This window comes from Talpa occidentalis, unplaced genomic scaffold, assembly GCF_014898055.3.
Source record: "Talpa occidentalis isolate TD23 unplaced genomic scaffold, MPIMG_talOcc4v2.1 talOcc4.4, whole genome shotgun sequence".
In the NCBI taxonomy this organism is placed as follows: Eukaryota; Metazoa; Chordata; class Mammalia; order Eulipotyphla; family Talpidae; genus Talpa; species Talpa occidentalis.
Genome location: NW_023604295.1, coordinates 107430833 through 107457866, shown reverse-complemented (window position 1 = coordinate 107457866; position 27034 = coordinate 107430833). Strand labels below are relative to the sequence as shown.

Genomic DNA, 27034 nt, shown 5'->3' with positions numbered 1-27034 from the left:
GCAGAGAAAAGAAACCAATTCAACCTTGGAAAGAACAAGAACACAGAGACTGGCAGCCAAGATAATCTAACAGTTTCCAAAGTCCTGTTCCAATCTACAGTATATTTCTATGGGGTAATCATGGTTACCTCACAGAAGTAATAAGCATACATTGACATAAAACAGATTTCCACTTGTTCTTAATTTAGATTTAGCTGATCTGTAACTGGTCTAAAATGTCTCTGAGACACTGACTCATTTGGAATTTATTTTGACAGGATGAAATTGCCAATATTATTTGAACTATAAAAGATATTTGGATCGGTATCTTTAAAAGCAGTTTAACACCTTTGAGCTAACAGAATCTGCTTATCAAACCACCTCTAAAAGAGCATTAATAAAATCCTTATAATGAGCTAACACATTTCCCAAAGTGAGCAGACTCTTAATCACATCTCAATGTAAGAAATAAGTCCATTAAATGCCAACTACTATTGGCATAATTTTTTCTTACACACAATATAAATAAATCTGTCAGATTAAAACATGAATAATCAAAATAATTTCTTCATGTTCCACACATTTAATAAATTCTCACTAATGACAAGACAGCAGTGATTTTATGTATGAAAAAAAATACTTCTGAATTAAACTTTTTGTTTTTTAGGTATTAAAAATATTATATGCAATTGTGGCTTAAGTTCTACTTAATGACAGCAGACATAGCAGTAGTAATAAAATACAGAATGCTAAGGCAGACTAACACTCATAAAGAAAAAAATGCAACAAAATGGATAAAGTTCTCATGCCTCTTAATTTTTATAGTAATCTCACAAAGCAGGGGGCTGGTAGATAAAATTAGTATATTTTGGACATAAAACTTTATTTCCAGTGAAAGTAGGCGTCTCAAACAAGTTCTGAAATACTCCCATTTTCTTATAACCTTCCTTTTTCTGAATATTACTTGTGTGTTCTTCCAGATCCAGATCCATTCTCTCCTCTGCTGTGTCCTGGGTAAATCACTTGTATGGAATATATCAAAGGGCTCTTTGGCCTTGTTTTTGTTGGTTTGGCCAACGGGTGGTTCTGGAAGGGGTGGGTGGGCAGTAGAATAAGTAATATGGGCTACACATACCCATCAAAGGCTATTAGTGCCGCCAGGAGGCCTTTTTCTCCAGCTACTCTCTCCTCTAGTGACCTCTCTCTTTCCTTTTCCCTTCAGGGCCAGTGATGACATTATCTCTCTACTTGCTGCTATATGACTTTAGCCCTTTTTGAGTTCCTTAAGCCTTGCCCATATCTTTCTATATATTGATAATTCCTTTATGAATTTTCCTCAAATGGCCCAATTTGGGTGTGCTGTTTATTGTTGACACGTTAGTTAACAAGGCCTAACTCCATCTTTGGAACACCTCCTTCAAAAGCAGCCAAAGCCCTTATATGAAAACTGCCAAATTAAATGTCTCGTCTACATTAATTTCTCCGTGCATTACTGGTTACCTGTTCCTTCTTCACATTCTTGCTACACTCAGTATACACTAAGATAAGCATTTGTTTCTTCTTCCCACTGTGCTCTATAAACATGGGTAATCCTCAGCAGTTCTTGCTGAAACTCATTTCTTTCATACTTTCTCTAACCTGCTCTCTCCCAAATTTATGCTCAGTATGTCTATGACTTCTCAACAGATCTTTCTAATCCTAAACTCTCTTTCATACTCATGTTATATTACCAACTGGAGGTTTAAACTAAATGTCCCTCTCTTATGTCAACTTCAGGTACAAAATCATGACCAAGGCATAGGAAACCAGTACTTCTCTCTAGCTCTTGCCTCATCTATTAATTTTACCACCATTTTCTAAGACCATTCTAAGACCGAATTTATTTTTAAGTAACACAATTATCCCCTCATTTGTTGCTTTCATCTTTTTCTTTCTTCTTCATTGTTGATACCACTAAATTATCTCAGGATCAAGACAGGTAATTGCATTAGCTCTCAGATTGGTATTTCCTACAGCATCCAGCATAGACTTAGTCATATTACATTTCAGTATTGGTTGAACCAGTAGTTTAAAACAAATTAGAAGGTTATTAGATATAAAAGTCATATACAAATTTAGAGAGAAATTAAAGAGAAATACGCAGTACGTAAATTTGAAAGATAAATATGGAAAAAAATATAATGCTCATACTTACTAGTAATCAAAGCATTGTCTGTGTGCCAGGCACTACTTATATATAGGATTTTTAAACTTTACAAACACAAAAAAAACACCAGTAGAGGAAGAATTAATACCTAACTGTCGCTGATCATTGAGTTGAAGTTAAGGGAAATTAAGTTCAAGGTCACAAAACTAGAGAGTGCAGTATTCTAAATTGAAAAGTAGGCCTGTTGCGTCATATAATTTATAATGAACTTAAATTTCACATTTATTACCTATCTCAGATTAAAAGACTGTTTTGGCTTTTGTAAACATTCTCAAGTTTTGTCTATGGAAGACAAAGTAGTTAATAGTATTAACTGTGAATGGATGCACTCCCAAATTCTTCAGCTTGTTCTGATTAGCAGTCTTAGTTTGAGAAGTGCTTGCGGAAGAAGTGGGGAAGGCAGCAGTGGTGGAAGCAGTATAAAAGAGCTGAAACCTAACCCAAGGGTGGTGCTACTTGTTCAAAAGCTGCTTTTAGGATCAAATGGAAACTATGAATTTCCTAGAAAGAAAACACTAAGCAAGAAAATATTGGGACCCAACAGTAGCTAAGTTGGGTTTAAATAAAATAGCAAAATTTTACTAATGTTTTAATCATCAGAGAAACCAGTACTGAGGAATAGCAGCCTGCCTGGGAACCAGGGAATTAGTGACTGAGAGGATGATAATTGGTATCTATTGGTTCATAAACCTGATTTAATATAATTTCCTCCCCTTTAAAGTTCCTGATACAGGAACCCTCAATTCAGTTAAACTGTGTGTAAGGACTAGGGAGGATTTATTAGTCTAGAAGTTATTTTACAGCATGCACAGGGTGTTTAAGGTTGTATATGCCTTGAGGATGAATTCAGACCTGTTGATGAGAATATATTGTGAATATGAAGGGGAAAAACAACTGAAAACCACAGACCTACAGGTATGCTGACTAGGTTAGATTATAAAATAATGCTATTTTCCATTAAATCTTCATGAATAAAATGACTCATGAGAGGGAACAAATGGATATTTTTTCCAAAATGAAGGGCATTTTTACAGTTTTTCAAGAACATTACAAATGTCATAAGATATTTTCAAAATGGATTGATGATAAACATACAATGCTCTTAAGCTTAGTAGAAAGCCTACTTAGCTTAATATTTACTGCTTGACAGAGCAACAAAACATTATTTACGTAAAAGTGCAGCCTCTGTACCTACAAAAAAAGTAATAAATCAGTAGAACTTTGTTCCTTTTTCTCCTAAGCCCACCTTGATTTTTAAATTAAAACACCAATTGTCCTTTTAAACCAAGGATACCCAAATTTTTGGATCATTCATCTGTGAGTTAAAAAAATGTTTTGATAACCCTCTCAATACACATGTGGTCATGTGTAAATTATAATCAAGCAATGTGATACTATATTATATAATAAATACATACAAGGTTATACAAAAAAATACAAAGAATGGGAAAGATGAAACAAACTTTTTGAAATAACATTTTAATTATCAATTGTACCAAATATATTTTGGCTCAGCTAAAAAGTTTGTTTAAATCATCTAAAAAATTGTGATATAGGGATTTCAGGATCTGATTCTAAGTTCATTTTCAAAACTTAGTTCCAATGGCTGTATTAACTAAAAAGATTTTACACAGATTGGTAGTCACTAGAAAAAGTGCTTGGTTAGCAATACTTAAGAAATCACAATGCTTATTTTTAACATAACTTACTAACTATGCTAAGGTTTTAATTGAGTTCTGCTCGTAAAATGGCATCTTTCTTGATGTTCTTGCAAACTTATTTGAGGGTGTTACAATGAAATGTTTTTTATAGGTTCAAAAATCACCTAAACACATATTAAGTAACATTTTTCATAGATTAGACAATTCTGCTAGCAAATTTTAAGATTACATAGATATGATCGTTGGGATTTAAAAATTTTAGGATTTAAAAATCTGCAAGTTAAAGTTACCTCTGAAGAACAACCAGTTTGTGTCCTTCCTCCCTTCAAGCAATTAATAGAGTTTCATATATTGTCATTCAGTTAATACCAATAAAGTTATTTGAAACTTCATATTTTTGTAGTATCAAGGTTATTTGAGAAAATTATTACCAGTTGAAGAAAAACAAATGCTCTTTAAAATAAGTAGTGCTATTTTCACTATCACACAAATTATTTTCTGATAAATCATCATTAATGTTTACTATCAAAGTATAGCAATTCCAGCATTAATATAAAATTAAAATGTATTTCAAATAAGACTTACTATATTTGACTGCTTTATAGAGCATGACAGTAAAGTACAGTGAAATACAAGTCATTTTTATTGTTAAAAAGATTTAAAAGAATCTTTTAAATTAAAGACAATGAATGAATTGAAACACATGCAAACAGTTCTTTATAAAATTAATTTCTTCAGCAAAATCTGAAAGCAGTAGTCTTAAGAGCAGACAGCAACCCAACGCCATGTTTGGCACTGTATTCCAGGTGTGTGTCTCACCTTTGCTCCATGCTTGTGCAGAACTTCTAGGACATCATTGTGAGCTCGTTCTGCTGCGACATGCAGGGGAGTCATGAAACTATGGAGAGGAAAAAAGGAAAAGGTAATTTTCTACCTTTCATTGCATTTCACCTTTAAGAATTGAACAGCTCTTTCTGTAATTACACTTACTCTTTGTTTTTTTCATTAACATTGGCTCCTTTTCTAAGTAACAATTCTGTTACTTGTTTTCGTTTAGGATGCAGGGAAGCCACAGCACAGTGCTGTAAAGTAAGCAAAACTAAGTTAATGAAGTGAAATATATTTAAATTTCTGAATGAAATTTCTGAATAACTATTTAGAATGTTATTATTTCAAAGAATATCAGAACACAGTGATACTCTTACAATTTGAGATGATTGAAATTCCTTCTAAATAAACCATAAGTACAAAACATAAGCCTTTAAAACAAAAAAAGTAAAATGATATTCTTAAACATTTAGAAGAGAAGTCATTTCTTTTCCTTTACCTAATAAATAGTTATCCAGTATATATTTATTTGAAGGTATCAATAGGTATTTCCAAAGTTACAGCAATCTATGACTAAATTACCTAATCCTTCATTAGGCTGTCATCCACATAAAGCAGTATTTCTCAAACTCTTCCACAGAGGTACTCCTAACATCACAGGTGAATAGCCCATATGCCCTAGGATAGCCAGAGGGTGAGGGAGCTTAAAGGGAAAAGTACTCTTACAAATTTTATGTTTTATCCTAATATTTATACAACTTTTAATTCAGCTTTATCTTATATTAATGTCTGTATTAAAATTTAGAAAGGAGACATCTATTCATCAATGAAGAAAATAAACATTCCAAAAAGAGCAGGTCAGGTTTATTCTATGCTTCTGAGTATCTTCTGTCATAAAACTGTGTAGGTTGAATGTATAAGAACTGCAGTTTAGACCCATAATGAACTTTACATACAGATGGCCCATATCAGCCTTTTAAAGCATCCAGCAGTTTGACATTTTCATGTCACATACATAAGAGAATGTTAACTGAAGCATATTTAGGAGTATGTAACAGAGGCATCACATTTACTTATATTCTGAATTCAGCAGTAATATATTTAGAGAAATATGTGGTCAATGACAGGGAAAATAAATTAATCTCTGAAAATGCACTAAAAAAACATGAATAGTTTTAAAGAAAATTTGTACAGTTTGGAACAAAAATTCATAATCTTACCTTTCTTAAGAATGAATTTAGTAATTCTTTGAATATAATTACTAAAAATATAATGTATCTTTAAAAAAACTTTAATCTTCTACAGAAAATACAGCATTTATCTAGCAATCATAAGAAAAAGAAGATTCTATAATGAAAATTACATCTTTGTATTTTATGAAAATATTGGTCACAAAGGTAAATTTTTTATAATATGGTTGGGTAAAGACGAATGTAAATATAATTCCCAAGTCAAGGTTGAGCAAATGTCTATTCTCTCACCCCTGAAAACAACTATCTTCTGCACCAAATTTATTTATATTTTTTAATGGATACTAAATTCACTTTTTTTAAAAAAAGATTTTATTTATTTATACAAGAACTGGTGTACAGGTTAGAGGTGCTGGAGGGTGAGAAGATTCACCAGAGACAGAGCAGGCAGCAGAACAGGCAGACGGACTGAAGACACTGCTGAAGGGAGCAGAGGCGAGGCAGGAGAGGTCTGCCACGCCATGTGGGTTTCTTCCTGGCAGACCAGGAATGGAACCCGCGCTTCAGAGGCTGCGAACAGCCTCTGCAGCGCAGTGCTCAATTCGCTGCACCACCAGGGAGGCCACCTGAACCAAATTTAAAAGCCAACGCCACTAATATTAAAATGCAAATTCTTGCCACTTCTAAGATAATTTGTTTCTGAAATGAAAATTTTATTTTGTCCTTATACTACTATTACAGACTGAAGGAGTGGATTAACAATAAAATCTTACCAGTGCAGTTTCATGAGACTGTGGTTGTTTGAAATTGATGATTTCCAAAGCAAGTGTTTTTTTAACTTTGGCTAGGTCTGCTTCTCTGGCTGCTTGTAATAGAGAATGTCCTTTAAATTCATCTGTTAATGGAAAATGGTTGAGATAAGAAATATTTTAAGCCTATAAAAACCATTAGCATGATTATAAATAAAATTTAAAAAATGATTAATTTTACATATTCTTCTATTTTACTAACAACAGCAATATGACATGATGCAAAGGATAAAGATGTAGCTTATGAAAACTACTGAAATATGTATGCTCGGAAATGAAGACTGTTTCATACTCTCAGAATTCATAGAGACACATATAAAAATACTCCAAAGAGTTTTCAAACAAACAACCTTATATATTCACCAAGGGAGAACCTGTTGGAATACTTTATACCTCCTAAATAAGCCAAATCAATTTTTTTGTAATATTACTACTCTTGCTACTACCATTGCCACCGCAACTAAATATAATGGCATAGAAAAGAAATTTCAGGTTATTCGCAAATTATTAATAGTGATTAGGTCTCGACACAGAAGATGGGAAAAATGAATTATTGGGGGGGAGTTTGCAAAAGTTTAAAAACTGCTTCAAATACAATTAACATTTATTATTCGTATAAGCAACGAAGCCTTTTTAAAAAGCATTTCTAAAATTTTGTATAACTAAAAATCCAATACTCCTATTTATTAAAAACATATAGACTTATTTTTCTACTTTACAAGTTTAGTTTATATTTTGATAACTTATTAATAAAAAGCTGAAAATTGCTCTAGAAAGATGCAAGTAACATGTGACCTAATATATTATATAACACTTCAGGGCCTCTCATGTTTAGACATTTGCATCTATCTACCTGGTACTGAATTCTTTCCCTTCTCCTTTCCTTTCCTCTAACTGTCCCATGTCACACCTGCACATAACATGCTTTATTAGCCACTACTACTCATTGCTCACATTCTCAACCAGTTTCAATTCTCTGGATAAGCCTTCTGACATTCTTTCCCTGTTACTGGATTGGGATTTCCCCTTACAAAGTCCACTGCACTTGCAGACAGGACATAACACACTATCTTATATGTTATAGTATTACCATCACCTACCACAGTGCTTGGCATATGTAGGTATGCAATAAATATTTGTTTCATGAATACTGAATATTTATAAAATAAGCAATGTTAGCCTAGGTGGGAAAAAAACCAATTTTATATAACCTCTTGTTTACTGGTACTTTATCACTGCAATTCCTCAAAGTATAGGATTTTGAAACTTTAGAAACAAAAGATCGAAGTCAAATGAAAGTTAACCCATATAGTGCCTCTGTGGTGGCGCAAGGGGTTAATAACAGCACCGCACTATGAGCAATTCACAGCCTCTGCAGCATGAATTCGATCCCCGGCTGGCCAGAGAGCAACCCACATGGCGAAGCAGACCTCTCCTGTCTCGCCCGCTGCTCCCCTCAGCAGTGTGTTTCAGTCAGTCTGCCTGTTCTGTTCCCCACTCTGTCTCTGGTGAATCCTCTCGCCCCCTGCATCTCTGACCTGTACCCCAGCACTTGTATGCATAATCTTTTTTTTTAAAAAGAAAGTCAACCCATATATATATATATATTTTTAAGATTTTTTTATTCATGCATACAAGAGCTGGGGTACAGGCCAGAGATGCAGGGGTGAGAGGATCCACCAGAGACAGAGTAGGGAGCATAACAGGCAGATAGACCAAAATACACTGCTGAGGGGAGCAGCGGGCGAGACAGGAGAGATCTGCCTCACCATGTGGGTTTTTCCCTGCCCAGCCGGGGATCGAACTCGTGCTGCAGAGGCTTTGGATTGCTTCATAGTGCAGTGCTTAACCCCTTGCACTAAGAGGAAGGCGCCCACATATTTAAATAAAATTATAAATTTTCACTTTAATGATAAAACTAAGGATAAATTGAGTCAGAGAATCATAAACTACCACATCTAAGGAGTAGGATACTAAACAACTTTTCAGGTAAAGGTATGGAGAAATGCTTTCATGTAAAAGTATGGTTTGGTTTGGCTAATCAACCTACAGAAGTCTAAATTGAATTCAAATCATACTAACTTTTTCTCTAATGACAAATATTCTATGAATATCAAAATGATAAGAGCAACTCTACCTTTTGAGTTACTTATATATTTATTTATTTAGATTTATTTTTATTTATACAAGAACTGGGGTACAGGCCAGAGGCATGGGAGGGTGAGAGGATTCACCAGGGGAGCAGAACAGGCAGATGGACCGAAGGCACTGCTGAGGGTAGCAGCAGGTGAGGCAGGAGAGGTCTGCCATGCCATGTGGGTATCTCCCTGGCCAACCAGGAATCAAACCTGCGCTGCAGAGGCTGCAGACAGCTTCGCAGCACTGCGCTCAACCCACTATGCCACCGGGGAGGCCCTTCAGTTACTTTTTTAAGTTTAAGAAAGGTGCTCAGAAGAAACTTCAATGTTAGGCAAATTTACGAAAACACAGTATTGTAGTACTAAGGAAATTTAAGGAACTATGATGCAATAATGCAATTTAAACAGCATGATATTTTCTCAAATAACAAGAAGTATTCCTTATCTTTGTTGCTCTTTAAAAAAAGGTAAAGCTGTCTGTCCAAATTGATTTTCAAGTTTTATTTTATTGATGAATTCTCATGATTAAAAAGAATACCCAGAGTTCTATCAAGTATATAACTATTATTCTAAATGCAAATATTGCATAAAGGTTGTTTTCAAAACCTCTGTAAATTAAGAAGCTATAAAGAATGCAGTAAAACTGCATTCAGTTACTCAGATTCACCCTGAAAACTTAATATTTATAAAATGTCTTAAGGATTTCTCTTTCTAAATGCATTTTGAAACAAGAATAAAAACAACTTTTAGTATTTTTTATTTCAATATGTGCAAATTACCTTTTCATTTGTTTTCATGAAAAACAGCAAAATAGATAGGAAAGAAAAAAAAACAGATGTATGAAATGAAAATGCTACAAGTATGGGCATGATCAAAATACTGTTGTTTCCTATATAGTTTTCTTTAAAAGAATTCTGCAATTATGAATGCTTAGTATAAAGCAATAGACATAATGAAGAAAATTTTAGTTAGAAGAAATTCTGCCTTTGTTAAACCCTTTTCTTCTTCAGGTAATAACTTGGTAGAATCTTTTTTAAGAAAATGAAAGAAATACTGAGAAGGTTGAAAAATACTCTAAAATGCTCCTTTATAGAGCTGTACAAATTAGGTTAAATCTTAATGTTATACTGGAATCAGAGAGACCAGTGAAATAAAATCTCAAAACTCATAATAATATTCTTAATTTGCAAAACACTGAAAGGGAAAACAAGTTAAATGATCACATGAGGAGAAAGTTGTATAAACTAATAAATTTTGAATTTAATTTCAATTTAATAAACTTGGGGGTCAATTAGTATGCACAATGCACTGTGCTGTGTTGGGGGGTAAGTAGATATTTATAGGCCCAAATATCAACATCATTAACACTTTATTGGATAACAAGGCACTGTTCAGCTAAGAAGACAAAGTATAATAAAACCAAAGGGCTTTCTATGAATTTAAATTTCACTAGGAAAACAAAATACACATAGGAAAATGAACTATATGATGCAAGATAACAAATGACAAAAGTTGTATCAGTGGAAGAGAGAATGAATGCACTTCTACAAGGACTCATTGCTAAGACACTGACCAGTTAAAACCTGGTATGTACTAGTCTGCAGTCTAGTAGATAGCTGTTTTAGTACTTAAATAAGTTTAAATTTCCATTTAAATAAGATGAAAACTATAAGGAACTCTGTTTTAACATAATCTGGTTTAAAATCTGTTTAAACTTAAGATGTTAGCATCATTTTGAGCCTTTTTCTTAAGTCATCATTTAAAGATTTTCTCAGATACTTAAATTCACTGATCTGATTCTTAGAATACAAGATATAAAAGGAAATATTAACTACAGGATCAGTTAAAAATTAAGTAGGTGACAACTAGCTAAACTGAAACCTATATAGCCACATGTAGAACTAAAAATATCTCAATATTTGATATGATAACTAAATGTAATATGCTGCCCTTAATGAGATCCTTGAACACAATAAGGACCTTAGATTAAAAACTAAGGACATCTATTTACAGTATGGTCTTTTGTTAATAATGCGGGAAATTGAGTATGAATGGAACTTTATGGAAACTCTCTGTACTATGTTTATAATTTCTATAAATCTGTAGCTGTTCTAAAATAAGAAGTATGTAAAAAAATGCATATAAGAAAACATACATATATGTAATATGTATCAGTATTTGAGAAGATTACTTCCAGCAAATCATAATAATGATTTTATTTAAATCTGGGCAATTGATTGCACTTGGCCATAATAAACATGAGAAATAAAAAATGATTTTGCAACCTGCAGGACTTGGGGGTTAGTTAGTGCTAGGTAATGTTATCATCTATTAGTACCAATAGCACAAGCACATAAATTTATATGTAATTACTGCTGTAATTCTGGTTCCTGGCACACACTAGCTAATCAATAAATGACTATTGATTGCCTCATGCTCATTAAACTTATACATGAATTAAATTAGGCTGGAATAAATACAAAAATACATAGCATATGTATATGATTCCTCATTCCTGCAGGAAAGTGTATGATTACAAACAGTTTATAAAAGAACTAGTCATAAAAAGTTTACAGTACACTATGAAGCAGTGTATATGGGAGAATAGAAGAAAACTAAGAACAAAATTTGAGTCCTATAACTAAACAAACTGAGACAGTCCAATTTACAACAGCAATGATGAAAGCAGGATCTAAGTACATACAAGTTAATCTCTCTCGGAGCTCAGGAGTTGGAGCCATATCCACAGCACTTTTGCCATGGCAGTTGACTAATGTAGGATCAGCACCATGACTAAGTAATAAAGAGCAGACTTCTACACGATTCTTGGAAGCAGCCTCATGGAGTGGAGTAAACTGCCAGAGATCCATAGCATTAACACAAGCTCCATGCTGTATTGAGAAAAAAGTTTTAGATTAGCAATCACTTTGCTAGATTAAATAAAATTAGAAAACATTTATTTCACTGTGAATTTCAGTTACAGCTCTTTGATATGTCAATACATGTTTTAATTTCAATTTTTAAAAACAACGTAAAATAAGTTGATTATTTAAAAAAAATTAAGGCAGTAGTATTTTAAAAAACTATTTTATTCTCTTAAAAAAAGTTTTTTAAAGAAAAGGTTTATTAGGAAAAGGAGAACATGAGAGTCATCTGCATAGTCAGAGGCAGGCAGGAAAGCCTTAAAAATCTTACAGGCCAAAAAACCACATGAAAACATAGGAGAAGTTTCATGAAAAAATACAATGGTATTTAGTTTCTTCAACTTCTCTTACCTTTAGTAGCAGTTCTGTGACCTCATAATGTCCATATGAACATGCATTATGAAGAGGCACAAGTCCGCTAAATGATAAAATGAAAATTAAAATCCTTTAATTTCAAAAAGCTTATTGTCATCCAAGAAGTGTTCAGAAACATACATCTAAAATATCCTAATAAAATTATATTTTTAAATACTTAGAGGATACAAAGGATACATAGTTTATATTCAGTTTATTTTGTGTATATCATAATTCTTAAATATTATGATAAAAATGCAAATTAGAAAAACACTCAGGTAAAAGAAGAACATGTGCTAATTGCATGCTTTATATTTAAGTATTTACAGAAAATAAATGTTAATTGGTAGTGAATTGAAGTATTCCCACCATTTTATTTCACACTCATGGTAATTTCCAACATAAGAATAAAATAACCAAACTGTCATAACTTGCAGTAGTAAAGTATCATTCTAAATGAGTCAACGGCCCCCTTTTTGTGGTGTACTTCTCTTGAAGACTCACCTACTGTACACCCATCTGTTTTCAGACATGCACAAGGAAACAGAGATGTACAAGAGCATCAGGCATTTGTGCCCCTATTCTATTGGGACACCATTCACATATGGCATAAAACCTGCTGCAAGCAAGAGAGAAACAGCACCAAAAAGAGCAGATTTGAAATAAATGATTCCCCTTTTGATAATGGTCTGATTACACAATTCTTCCTTCACTTTTATATTTCCTAACGTGGAGAGGGGGAAAGTGAACCTCTCTTTCAGAGTTTCTCTTCCTTATATGACAGTCATAAGAGTGAAACATGAATCCTCTTTACCTGGGTAGTAGGCAATTATGTTTTAGATATTAAGGTGGTATAGTGAGAAATGTTAACCCATCAAATAGGACAGCAGACCTGATTCACTGTCCCTGGAGACTAGATAGGAAACTGGCAAAAAGTTATTCAAAATTCACCTATTATAAAATAAACTTCATAACTACTTTCTTGGTTCCCACTCACCTCCCTCCCATATTAACTTTCATAATGACCCTTATCACCTTTATGGATTTCTCAGTTTAGATGCCCAAGATTTTATGGGGGGGGATGGGGGGGATCAGACTATTCTATACTTATGATTTTGATTTATGAATGCAATTATACTTTCTTACCTGATAAAAATGATAGCTTTGTTACTGGACTATCAAGATTTTTTTTTTTAAAGATTTATTTATTTGTTTGTTTGTTTATACATATAAGCACTGGGTACAGTCAGAAGCACAGGAGGGTGAGAGAATTCACCAGAGTCAGAGCGGGGAGCAGAGTAGGCAGAAGGACCAAAGTACACTGCTGAGGGGAGCAGCGGGCAGCAGGAGAGGTCTGCGCGCCATGCGGGACCCTCCTCCGGTGGGCGGGGAGCAGCCGGGGATCGAACCGGCACCGCAGAGGCTGGGGGCAGCTTCACAACCCAGCGCTCAACCACTGCGCCACCGGGGAGGCCCTGGACTATCAGGATTTTTAATTTGTTTTATCAGTCTTTCTGAAATATGATGAGTTGAAAATTAACTGCAACTAAAAAATTTTAACTTAAAATAACAGAATGAAATTAATTCTGTTAAGTTAAACCAATTTGGAAATTATTTTGAAATGTACCCTCAGTAGGTAGGAACATGAATATAAAGTCAAATCAGGGTTGCAAGCATTCTTAAAATGTTCCACAAGCTGTAAAAAAATGGGACGTATTACTTTCTTTATCTAGTGCTCAAAACCATATGTTGAAAACAAGGCATAATAATTCATGAATGGAACCACCAAAGGAAATAAACTGATATACCTACCCTTTGTCTTTTGCATGTACGTCAGCACCATGCTGAAGAAGAAGCTGAACTATCCGAACCCTGTTGTAGCCTGCTGCGAGATGTAAAGGAGTAGACTAGAAAAGAGAAAAAAAAAAAAACACATCCCCCTCTTTAGGTAAGTAATTCTCGTTTTGCCACTTAATCTTCTCTATTTAGATTTAAACACAATGAAAGTTAACATAGACAGAAAACACCAAGTTGAAGTGTCCAAAATTCCACATTTCATAATTGGGTAAAACAATTTACTCACCTCTGTAGTAAATTCTAATTTCATGCTATTTAACCAGTTTTCCTAAGCCCTACCTTACTTCCACATTATTTCTTCTTTCTTTCCAACATGAAACACTCCTACTGTTCTGAGAAGCCATGTCAGGGCTAATATTTCTCATATCTGGAAACATTCTTCCTTATCCTACTTAAGTCCTATCCACCTTTAAAGTTCTAATTTTTAAACGCCAATTCTAGCTCTCAAAGTATTAATTCTCAAAAATTCTCTTAAATTGGAAATGTGAAAAAAGCATCCCTAAAGAACTATTTGAAGAAACTTTAGTGGAAACAGAAAGGAACAGACTCATACTATATGGATGCTAGCAATGGGTCAAAAATAATTGCTATATTGGATGCAAAGAGATATGCCAAGTGTCTGATTTTTCTAATTTATGTACTATATATGGAATATCAATACAAGAGGAAAATAGCTTCTTCCTAAGTAATTTTGCAACATTTTAATTTGAACCAAGTTATTAAAAGGTTCTCTGTTCAAATTTAATATAGTAATTACAATAATCAAACTTATCATTAAAAAAATCAGAAATAACATTATTTTAATGAAAAGCTTCTCTTCAATCAGCAATTTTCCTACCTTTCCTCATTTATGTAATTTAAATACTATCAGCCTTTCACATAGGGTTTAGTATACTTCAATGTACTCTCATTTTTCCTGTTTTCTATTTAGACGTTGAAATTTAATAAAATTTTCAATTTATTTCTTTTACATAGTCCAAATGTCAAGATACAAAAGAATTACTAAATGCTGTATTATCTATTTCTGCTTTTAAGGCACTCCATAGATTTTAATATATTCTGACAGTCTCTAAGTTTAGGAAATATCTTTGGGCAGTAATAGCTAACATTGAGGAGGTTCTTGAATAGTAAGCCAGGAAACCTCATTACACTCCTGGATCTTATGAGCCCTGTGCAAGTTCTATTACCTACGTATCTCAGCTTCCTCAAGTATAAAATGAGATAAAGACACCCATCCTAGTTATGTCAGAATACAAAGACAGTTTTCTTAAATATATAGCTTTAAAATATGAAATATCATAGATAAATTACATAGGAATTTAAATATTTCACATATATATAAATTAAAACTATTTTTTATTAGACTGCATGCTCATCCATGTTTGTTTTAAGATACATGTCAAATGTTACTGTAAATGATACCTCTAAGGCATATCAAGTTACTTTCAGGATTACATTCTCCCTTCCTTTAATCTTTTAAAGATGCTGGGCTTCACTACCTTCTGGCTTGTTTTGTTTCACAGTAGAAATCTACCATTTTCCTTATCTTTGTTGCTTTATATGTGTTGCTTTATATCTTTGTTGCTTTTTCTGTTCTCGCTCCTACCATTCTCTCCTTCTGGGACTCCAATTATACACATATTAGGTTGCTTTCAAAGCTCACTTTTAAGTTTCGTTAAGTAGGACCAGAGTAGCCTTTAGTTTAGGACTAGTTTTCCCCTTCTACTGAAGTACTGCCCTTCTGAGTTCTCTATTAGAGTTAATGAATTATGAGATTTATTTACTCTGGTTGGTGGACAGAATAATTACATACTTTGTAGAAGCTGGTATGAGTCAATACTTTTGGGTGGTTGCTTGATCAGTCTTAGGTAATTTTACCTTATACCTGTGTAAATAAGTACTCAGCTAAAGACAGTAAGTCAGCCCTTTACAGATCTCTGGAGTTTTGGTCTCTGTGCAACTCTCCTGTCTCTGATCTTCCACCTTGTTGTCAACAACCTTGGTTTTCTCAAACTCTAATTCCATCTTCTCAACTCAGGAAGGCTAAAGAGCCTCTCACTGAATTAAGGCCTGGAAATTGCTTATGAGAAGCAAGCTGCAGCAATCACACAATTCATTTTTTTCAGTTTTTTTTTAATTGAGGTAACATTGGTTTACAATACCAAATGTGATTCAGAAGTATAGGATCACATCTTTTCATACCTTATTTGGTTACTATTCTCAGGAATTACTGCCATGCACTGCCTTATGAACAATTTCTATAAGCTTCTATTGGACACATTTTGTCTAGTTTTATATTGTTTCAGGAAGGATGGTAAATTTAGTGCTGGTTACTCCATCTTGACCCACTTTTAGGTCCGAATTGAACTTTATACTGCAGTTGGGAAGGCTTTTTCTGAGACAGTGACTGCTTTGCATCACTGAGCAATGAGTCAGTAAGCTGACATTTAATATTACATGGAAAAGGTGACACCTTTATTGCTGATACACAAAATTTTATACAAAACTTTATACAAAATTTTATTTGTATAGTTGATTAAGTTTTCATTTCTTATTCTTAAAAATGAACAACATCCCTAAGTGAAAGCATACATGGCATTTTTACACACACTATTTAGAAGAACAAAACTAAGAAAAATATAGTCTCCAAATTTTTAAAAATTATTTACAATGTTTTATAAGTAGTACTACAATTTGTTTCTAAACTGATTAAACTTGTATAATTCAAATAAATAAGAAGCCTCTGTAACTGACAAGGTAGAAATTGGTAAGAGTCCTAGAAGCAGCTGTGAAAAATGAAGCTAAGTAGTGAGTGTCAAAAATTATTAGGAGAAAATTTGATAGAAAACGTTGGTAGTAAATAATATGGCAGTTTTCAGTTTGGAAATGTCAGTGACAGATGAAAGAAAGGAAGGGAATAAGGGAGGGAGGAAGGAAGGAAGAGAAGAAGAGATGAGCAGCGAAAAGCAAATAAAAAAAGAGAAGGGAAAAGAACCTAGAGGAAATTGAGGCTTGGGTCGGAATTTGAAGTGTCTACCTGATGCCCTAGTGGTAATGTCACTAGAATTCAGGAAAAGCAAAGGCTGAAAACAAACATGGTCATCACTGAACTCATGTAATACATTATGGCATCTGCCATGTATCTGAAACTATTAAGAGACAGCATGGTAAAAAAGAAAGTCTCATTACTTTGTCCTATGGATTTTCTTATTCCTTACAAACAGAGTCCCTAAATGGAACACACACACACACACACACACACACACACACACACACACACACACACCATTTATGGACTTTAAATAAGAAGTCAAATAACTAGAAAAATGAAAAATACAATTTAGTGTGACAAATACTGTAATAAAGGAAGTTCAGAATGTTGTGGGCTACTAGAGGTCACATATGTAAACCACTCTAGGGGCTGATAGAAAGGAGTGAGGTCAAAGAAGAGTCTTAGAATATGTGAGTATAAACAGAAATCAGTGAAGCAAAAGGGTGGGAAACTTTATCACAGGTAGTATAAAAAACACAAAATGCCTGGAAATGGTATATTTGAGAAACGAAAGAAAAAAAAAGATAGTGGTTAAGGCATCAGCAGAGGAGGGGGTGGAAAAAAGCTCAAAACAGGTGAGGGAAGACCGCAATGGACTATGGCGATGGAGTCCAGATCCTATGGTGGTGGGAGAACTACAGGGACTACAGGTGAGGGGAATAAAAAATCAAATACTGCACCAAAAAAATAACAATGATGTAAGAAATAAATAAATTTGATCAAAAAGTTAAAAAAAAAAAAGAGTAATGCATGAGATTGGAGGAGACTCTAAGAACACTGAGAGGCTTAAATGACTTTAAGCTGAAAAGCACTTAAGACTGGAGTTTTGGCACGATCATGCCAGTTATTGTAGAGAAAATAAACTGGGGAGGGAGAGCAAGATGATATGGAGGAAGATGTGACTACAGACTGCTGAACCAATCTAGGAGAGATGACAGCATTAGTTAGCAAAAGGGTAGTAGCATCTAAGTTACGGTAGCTGAGTTGTAAGGGTAGGTGAATACATAGGGAGAGTGAGTACAGAACAAGCTGGATGAGACTTTCCAAGTAGTCATCTAAGTGGATGCTAATTACGTACACTAAATAGTATCTCTTGAAGGCATATAAAAATTCATCAAATGCATGCATTAAATTTGAGGAAATGGTAGAAGACAAATAGAAAAGCACAAATTGAGAACAAAGCATGATTTGAACAAGCATGTATTACTAAAAGCCCAGAGGTTTTTCCCTTAGAAAAATAATTCAAAATTAAACATTATATATACCAAATGCCATTTTTTGATGCAAGCAATTAAAATAATGTGGCCTAGGAATAAATTTGTCACATTGTGCCAACTTTACACCTCAATTGCCAAATGGCAGAGTAATGATAAAAGTAATTTTCTAAATGCTAGGACAATTAACAGAGTGCAATTTCAATTTTGAAATAATAAAAAAAAGACACATTTGTAAAATATTCACATGTTACTTGACTCTTGTGGTTGTAAACTAGTAAACCCAAGAATCCAACACTTAAGACATTATCATACATAGGACAGCAATCACTGCCAGTTTGCACAACTCAGATTTATTCTCAAAACAATTTTTTCTGTTGGGATTATTTTAAGTCAAACAGAACTGATAAAGTATAGAATAACTGCAAAGTACATCCTGCCTATAAATCTAAGTATTATTCTAAGAGAAATATTATTACTAATAGTTTCACATTGTCAAATATTGACTGAAAAAAAAAATCCTTAATTAAAAAAATCCCGCAATTTGGGCCTCCCCGATGGCACAGCGGTTGAGCGCTGGGTTGTGAAGCTGCCCGCAGCCTCTGCGGCACAGGTTCGATTCCCGGCTGCTCCCTGGCCACCGGAGGAGGTCCCGCATGGCACGCAGACCTCTCCTGCCGCCTGCTGCTCCCCTCAGCAGTGTACTTCGGTCCTTCTGCCTGCTCTGCTCCCCGCTCTGGCTCTGGTGAATTCTCTGACTCTCCTGCTCTTCTGACTATACCCAATGCTTGTACAAATAAATAAATAAATCTTTAAAAAAAAAAAAATCCTTCAAAGTTTTCTTCTTATAATCAGGGCATGAGAAAAAATAAACTTACGTATTATGAAATATATAGACAGAAATATTTATCTTTCTTTACCTATTACAACATAGATTTCCAATGCAGTATAAGGATTAAGGTAGTAATAATTGTCCCACACATAGTAAGTGCAGGCAACACAATGTAAGGAAATGAGTAAAGGATTTTAAGTTGTGGGTTTGCATTTTTGCTTAGCAAAATTTATAAGATACATGGCTTTGGTCTAATTTCTTAGTGTTCCTCAGTGTTGACTTTAATATATGTAAAACAAGAATTATAATTTCTACCATACAAGACTGTTTTACAAACTATATGTATATATATACACACGCACACTACATACTATACTATATATAGACTAGTATACTATATATATTGTATATATGTAGATATAAGCTATATATAGTATCACAAAGAAAAGCTCAACAAACAGAAATTATTATCATCACCTTATTAAGATATTATATGTGCACTTAAGTGTTATTTCTTAAGGGTGACTTATTAGTCCTTGCCTTAAGCACTACTTGACATATCTGATCCTTCTTGAAATGTTATCCCCTTTGGTTTCTAGGATACTAGAAACTCGACATCACTAGTCCTTCTCAGTCTTCTTTGCTGATTTGTTCCTTATTTCTTGATACTGTTATACTCCAGGATGTTCTCAGACATCTTTACTCTTTATTATCTAAAATGTGTTTCTTTGGTTATCTTTTTTTTTTTTTAAGATTTATTTATTTATTTGTTTGTTTGTTTGTTTTATTTATGCAAGCACTGGGTATAGTCAGAAGTGCGGGAGGGTGAGAGAATTCACCAGAGCAGAGCGGGGAGCAGAGCAGGCAGAAGGACCGAAGTACACTGCTGAGGGGAGCAGTGGGCGGCAGGAAAGGTCTGCGCGCCATGTGGGACCCTCCTCCAGTGGCCGGGGAGCAACCGGGGATCAGACCAGCACTGCATAGGCTGTGGGCAGCTTCGCAACCCAGCGCTCAACCACTGCGCCACCGGGGAGGCCCTCTGTGGTTAGCTTAATGAAGCCTTGTGGTAACACTTGTAAGTAACACTCCATTAAGAACAACTCAATTATATTTTCAGCTTAGTCCTCTTAGCTGAACACCAGACTTTCATCTGACTTCCTACTTGACATCACCATGATACACAGGAAACAGCTCATGCTTACCATGTCCAAAACTGTACTCCCAGTACCACCCGCAAAACCTACTCTTCAGAATTTTCTATTGCTCTTAATGACACTCCATTCTTTTAGTTGCTCAACCTTTTTGATTCCTATCTTTCATACACAATACTCAGTGCATCAGACTATTTCTGTTGACTGTATCTCCAAAATATCTCCAGAATCCAATCATCTCTCACTTATCTACTGTCACCACTCTGACTAAGCCATCATCTGCTCTCCATTGATTGGTTGCAACAGTCTTGGAACTGATCCCCTTGCTTCCACCATAATCCTCTTAGAGTCTACACAACAGCAGCAGAGAGGTCCTGTTAAAATAAGTATTCTGGTCAAAATCTTTCTTTCTTTTTTTTTTTTTTAATAGAGGCATGTTTTTATTTATTTATTTGTTTGTTTGTTTATACATGCACTGGGTACAGTCAGAAGCGCGGGAGGGTGAGAGAATTCACCAGAGCCAGAGCGGGGAGCAGAGCAGGCAGAGGGACCGAAGTACACCGCTGAGGGGAGCAGCGGGTGGCAGGAGAGGTCTGCGCGCCATGTGGGACCCTCCTCCTGTGGCCGGGGAGCAGCCGGGGATCGAACCGGCGCCGCAGAGGCTGCTGGCAGCTTCGCAACCCAGCGCTCAACCTCTGCGCCACCGGGGAGGCCCCTGGTCAAAATCTTTCAATGGCTCTTCATCTCACTCTTAAAAGATAGTTTTAATAATGCTCTAAAAGGTTATGAATGATCTCTCCCATTATAACTCTCCAAATTTCTAATCTCATCTTTTACTCTTTTACCTTTTGGTTCACTCCATATGACTCAGTTGTCATAATTATTAGTTAGCAGAAATGACAGTGAATCAGAATATACTAACAAATGAAATACCTTCTAAAAAAATTAAAGGTCTAGCATTAACAAAACATTTTCCCACTTAAATTTAATTATTCACAAATACAAACAATGATGAAGACAAAATATTCCTTAAGACTAAACATCAAAATAAAAAATCTTATGGATACATAATATAGCTATCATCTCTGGAAGAACTATATATTATTTTGTGCCTAGAATATGAAATTTAATTTTACAATCTTTTTTCAAATGAGCAAGAAATCATAATAACTATGGCTCAAGATTTCAATACGTTATTATGTATTCAGGGCCTCCCTAGTAGCACAAGGGTTAAAATTTTAGAGCTATTACACTATCTCCTGCCTTGCTCGCTGCTTCTCTCAGTAGCATATTTCAGTAGATCAGCCTGTTCTGCTTCCCACTCTGTCTCTGGTAATCCTCTCACCCCCACACCTCTGACCTACACCCCAGCTTCTACCATAAAAGACTATTTTTTGATTTGCATGCATGCATAAATAAAAACAAATCTTTAAAAAAAGTAACAAAAGATGATACTTTTTCTATCAAACAATTCATATTTTCAAAAGACTCCAGTGTAGTCTTTCTAGTTTCATATAAGTTCAACAATATTAATGCATGCTTCAAATTCTTCCTCCAGACTCTTCATCTACAGTTATGAAAAGGCTTCATAAAATGAAACTTCTTGACTGATTTATTTATTTTGTATTTTATTTTATTTTAAATTTTATTTTTATATTCCCCATACAATTGCAACCCCCTTACTTTGACCCCAAACTCTCCTTTCCCCGCCCTCCCATCCCCAAAACTTCATGATTTTTTCAGCACTTGAATACTGGTAAATTCATCACCCAAATTTCAACAATCATTAATTATTAAGACTGTTAAACTGGCCTTCTGTTATCTCTTTCCATCTTTTATTGTGCTCCCTGAAGTATTCTAAAGTAAATCCAATACAATGTTACTTTTCATTCCTACATACCTCCATAGGTGCCTCTAAAAATTATGGGCATAGTCTTTCAAAATCCAAAGTTATAATTACTTCTAACAAGATAATAATAAATCCTTAGTATCATCTAATCCCCATATCAATGTCTCAGTAACCAATTGTCTCAAAAACTACCTTTTTAAAGTTGATTTCCTGAGCAGCAGGATTAATACATTTGGATATTGTGCTTTTCAGTCTCTACAACAGTCATTGTTTTTTTTTTTCTCTTTCACAATACTGACTTGTTGAAGAAATGGTGTTAGTGGTTCCCTTTCTTATGTGATTGCTAAACATGTAGTTAGATCTTCTCTATTTCATATATATTGGAAGTTAACTTTCCTCCTTCAAAAAAAATTTCATAGGTAGTAGTTCATATAGTATCATGCCAAGCAACATTATATCTGGATATTCTTTAATGATACGATTGCTTAATGTACCATAACTTTGCAAGCACTTCCTAGCTGAAGTTGTGAGTCCTAGATATTGTCTTTGTAATTTCCTTAACTTCCCACCATATTTTAAAAATGCATGCATTTATAAACAAATAAAAAATCATTATTCTTAAAAATTCCACTGTTTATTTCCAATTTTTTATATTAAAAAAATGTTTCTTCAAATATGATTTTAAAAATGAAGCACTATAAATTTATTTTTCCCATTTTAATTTGTCCCAAATTATCAATTAATTTATTCACCATTCCCTCCATAACACAACAGAATTCCCTTTTCAATTATAAAAGTAACATACTCTGTCCGAAATAATAAAAAGCAATATGTTGTTTCTTCTTCTAGTCCAACAAACTCCTCTCACAAGTAATCAGTATTTATAGTTACAGAGTATGACGTAAGATATTTTTCATGTATATGAAAGAGTTTTTCTCTGAGTTTTTTCCCCCTTAGTTTTTGTGACACAAATAGATCCTATTATATTCTTCTGCTATTTGTTTTTTTTCCATCTTCTAAAATGTAAGTGCATACAGGCCTATTTTATTCTTCGTATTGTACTCCACTGTATGGTTATACTGTAATTATTTACCCACAACTTACAAATGGGCATTTAGGTTATTCTATCTCTGCTCTGAATATCTTATCAAAACACATCTCATTCAAATCTACCATTTGGTTAAAATAGATCACTATTTGCCTTCTACAAATAAAATGCTGTATCAGTCATTAATATAAAATTCCCAGGAAAATACAATAACTATGTAATCATAGCTTATTAAATATCTTTCTGGCACAGAGACATACATGATCAATCTGCTAAGTATAGCTAAGAACTTCTTTGAGACAGTAATACTTAAATAAGAATCTAAACAAATTAAAAGCTAGAGAATCAATGTAGGCATGAGTCCATGGCAATAAATACTCTTATCACTGATGCTTTGAATGGATGTTTTAAGTAGCACCGTAATGAATATTAGATAGTCTCCTTAAAGTTTCCAGCTCTTAGGGCTATTAAAAAGAGAATTTAAAAGCAAAACTATCTGGAAATAAAAATCAATAACCAAAGTATAATTTTTAAAAACTGTTTCATTTATACCTAATGAATACCTATATATACCTAAACATGGATATGGTCCCGTCATAGTGGATTTTTTTTTCTTTAAAGATTTTATTTATTTATGCATATAAGAATTAACAGGACTATCATTTTTTATTAACAGACATGATACTATTCCCATAACCCAAAAGAGTTACTGTATTAATATGCTTTTCATCACAAATTCTAATATGGGGAGAAGGTGGCAATAGTATTGGCTTCCTCACAGAGCTATTTTCAGTCTACAATAAAAATAGAAGATAGAAAATAAAAGCTAAAACCTACTGGGCACTTTCTTTGTTCTAAGCAATGTTCCAAGTGTATTGTATGTATTATTTACAACATCTACCAGAGCCAGAAACTATTATCATTGCCATATAACAAATGAAGAAACTGAGGAACAGGGGAGTCAACACAGCAAGTTAACAGTAGAGCAAAGGATCACATCAGGCAGTCTGACTTCAGCATCCTCTCCTGCCTTTCTTCTTTTCCTTTGTCTGAGCACTCCCAACCTGGACAGTTCAGAAATAAAGTAGGGCACACATAGCACACTCGGCCAGTAGGGAGCGGGACCACTCCACCAGATGGCACCCTGGAAATGTAGGATTTCTTAATAACAAAAGTTGTCTAAAATACAAAGTACAGCAAAGAGAAGGAGTAACAACACACTATTGAAAATGGAGAACATAATTCACTCTTCCTCCCTCTTAGTACAGGGTTTTGGGATATTTCAACAGTCATTTGGTCTTCAACTATTCCTCCAGTTGTCTCAACTGAGTGTTGACAGAATAATTTTATGTATTTCTGGTCTCTTTCTGGCTGGTCAACTGCATTCCTTACAAGTAAAGCCCTAAATTTGATATTAACTCCAGACATTTCCCAATTCCAGCTGAGGACTCATTTTTTAAAAAAATGCATTCAAACAGAACTAGATGACAACCTGTCAGAATTGTTATAGTGAAGGCTCCAACAATACATTGAGAGGTTGGACCAGTTGCCATTTAAAGACTCTTCCAAATAAGATGCTATGAATTCTAGATAGACTACATGAACAGACATAAACTATGATTGATATTTTACAGCCTCAGAGAGGATGTTCTTGCAGGGTAACATATGTAGTCATCTTTAGGAAGGATCCTATGACATTGGAAAATTTGTAGAATTTATGAAATATAAAATAAGTTTCTATACTTCAACTGCCTTATATAGTAAAATTTTACATTTATAGTGAGAAAATAAAGGACAATCTTTATTTTAAATTTCTGTACTGGGGAGAGAAAAAGAAGGGAAAGGAAAAAGATAAGAAGGAACAGGAAATCCACAGGGTAATCTTTGTGAGAATCAAGTTCTGAATGCTAACTTAATTCAATTTTAGATTAACACTGTCATTGTGGGAACTCCAAGGAGATTCTTTAACAGTCAGACTTTTTTTTTGCAGACTCAGAATCAGCAGAAGGGCTGAAATGTATGCATGAATTTCTAGCATCCTCTCACAGATTTTGTATGAAAAAAGGAATGTTTAGCACTCTCTGAGGGTGCAACATTAATTTTGCATTGTTTAGTGAGAAACAGCGACAGACTTTATGAAAACCAAGTTTGCTGGTCTAGCAGTAACCTGGTATTTTACACGTTTAAGGAGAAGTTTTCACACAACCCAAATTTCACATGAATTCCTTTTTGTAATTAATATTTACCATCTTAGGTTTTCAAGTCCACATATTAAACATTCTAGCTAACCTACAACAGATAAATGACTTGTTTTTGAAACAGAAACAATTTACAGTGATCAGCATTTATCTATTATATAGGAGGAAATCTGGCTTAGGCACTTTAACTGTTTAAATTGGGAGAATGAGATATTCCTTAGTTGATATTAATATAGTTAAGAGTTCTAGGACTTTGAGATGCTGTCACCTCATAATGCCTTCTGAGTTTGCATATGTGAATACACAGGCAAAGGGAGCCAGGAGCAGAGATCTCCAGCTCTGTCACCTGCCCATAGTCCCTTTCTCAGTGCTAACAGGTATAGAACCCTCTGTAAAACTAGAAAATTACTTTAATTGGCAATTTTATGGTATTCAGAGTAGAGTACTATCATGTACTATTAAAAAAATTAAGCATTTTTGCAAAAGGAAAATCAACTTATGAAACATTTTACATTTAGAGTTAGTGTACTTTCAAATTTGCTAGTTTGGCTACCTAAATATGCATTTCAAATAATTATGCTTGGTGTTTACAGTGTTTTTAAGATTTTACTACTGACCTTTCTTAGTAGATAAAGAAGTTTATTAGTTACTACAAAGTAATCTTTTTAAAATAATATTGTGGGGCCTCCCTGGTGGCACAAAGGGTTAAGTCTCAGCACTATCAAGCTATAGGCAGCAGTGGCAGTCACTGCAATATGAGTTCAATCCCTGGCCAGGGAGCTGACCCACATGGTGCAGCAGACCTCTCCTATCTTCCCTGCTGTTCCCCTCAAACAGTGTATTTCAGTAGATCTGCCTGTTTTGCTCCTCACTCTGTCTCCTGTGAATCCTCTCACCTCTCTGCACCTTTGGCCTACACCCCAGCTCTTGTATGCATAAATAAATATTTAAAAAAAAAAGATTATGAAGATTCTTGATGCTTTCAGAAATGTCCTTTTATGATTCTAATTTAGTTGAAGGAATGAATGGATGAAATGCATGAAAAAGAAAGTGAGGCTGGGGAAATAGGCTTCCTGAGCAAATACTACTTCTAAATAACTTTAAAAGGCAATATTAAACCAGGTCGTACAGACTGTGTTCCCTCCAAATTGACATGTTGAAAGCCCTAACCTCCCATGTGATGTTATTCAGAGACAGGGCCTTTGGGAGGTACACAGGGTCACAAGGGTGGGACTCTCATGAAGGATTTAAAGCCCTCATTTTTGTTAAGACACTAGACAACTTGCTTTCTCTCTCAACAAGAAGGTGCCCCTTGACATCCTAGAAGAAAAATCCTCATCAGAAAATGACCATCCAGACATCTTAATCTTGGACTTCCCAGTCTCCAGAACTGTGAGAAATAAATTTCTATTGTTTAAGTCTCCCAGTGTGTGGTATAGCAGTCCGAATGAGTCAAGCAGTTGTACTGATTTTGTCGTATAGCCAAACAACTATTTTTTTTTTTTAATAGAGGCAGGCATGTTATTTATTTATTTATTTATTTGTTTGTTTTGTTTATACATGCACTGGGTACAGTCGGAAGCGTGGGAGGGTGAGAGAATTCACCAGAGCCAGAGCGGGGAGCAGAGCAGGCAGAAGGACTGAAGTACACTGCTGAGGGGAGCAGGGGGCAGCAGGAGAGGTCTGCGCGCCATGTGGGACCCTCCTCCGGTGGCCGGGGAGCATCTGGGGATTGAACAGGCGC

The 27034-nt window shown here is 34.5% G+C and overlaps 1 protein-coding gene across 1 annotated transcript in view; it reads right to left on the bottom strand.

Annotated features, from left to right (window-relative positions):
• The window catches only part of TNKS (tankyrase), a 158939-nt gene that overhangs the window by 45739 nt on the left and 86166 nt on the right, over nucleotides 1–27034 (bottom strand). Inside the window, exons 6-11 of the mRNA XM_037525996.2 lie at nucleotides 13902–13996; nucleotides 12087–12153; nucleotides 11516–11702; nucleotides 6638–6759; nucleotides 4837–4928; nucleotides 4666–4744 (exon numbers count right to left, since the gene is read on the bottom strand). Of these exons, the coding sequence (XP_037381893.1) occupies nucleotides 4666–4744; nucleotides 4837–4928; nucleotides 6638–6759; nucleotides 11516–11702; nucleotides 12087–12153; nucleotides 13902–13996 (642 nt within the window). The remainder of the gene's footprint in view (nucleotides 1–4665; nucleotides 4745–4836; nucleotides 4929–6637; nucleotides 6760–11515; nucleotides 11703–12086; nucleotides 12154–13901; nucleotides 13997–27034) is intronic.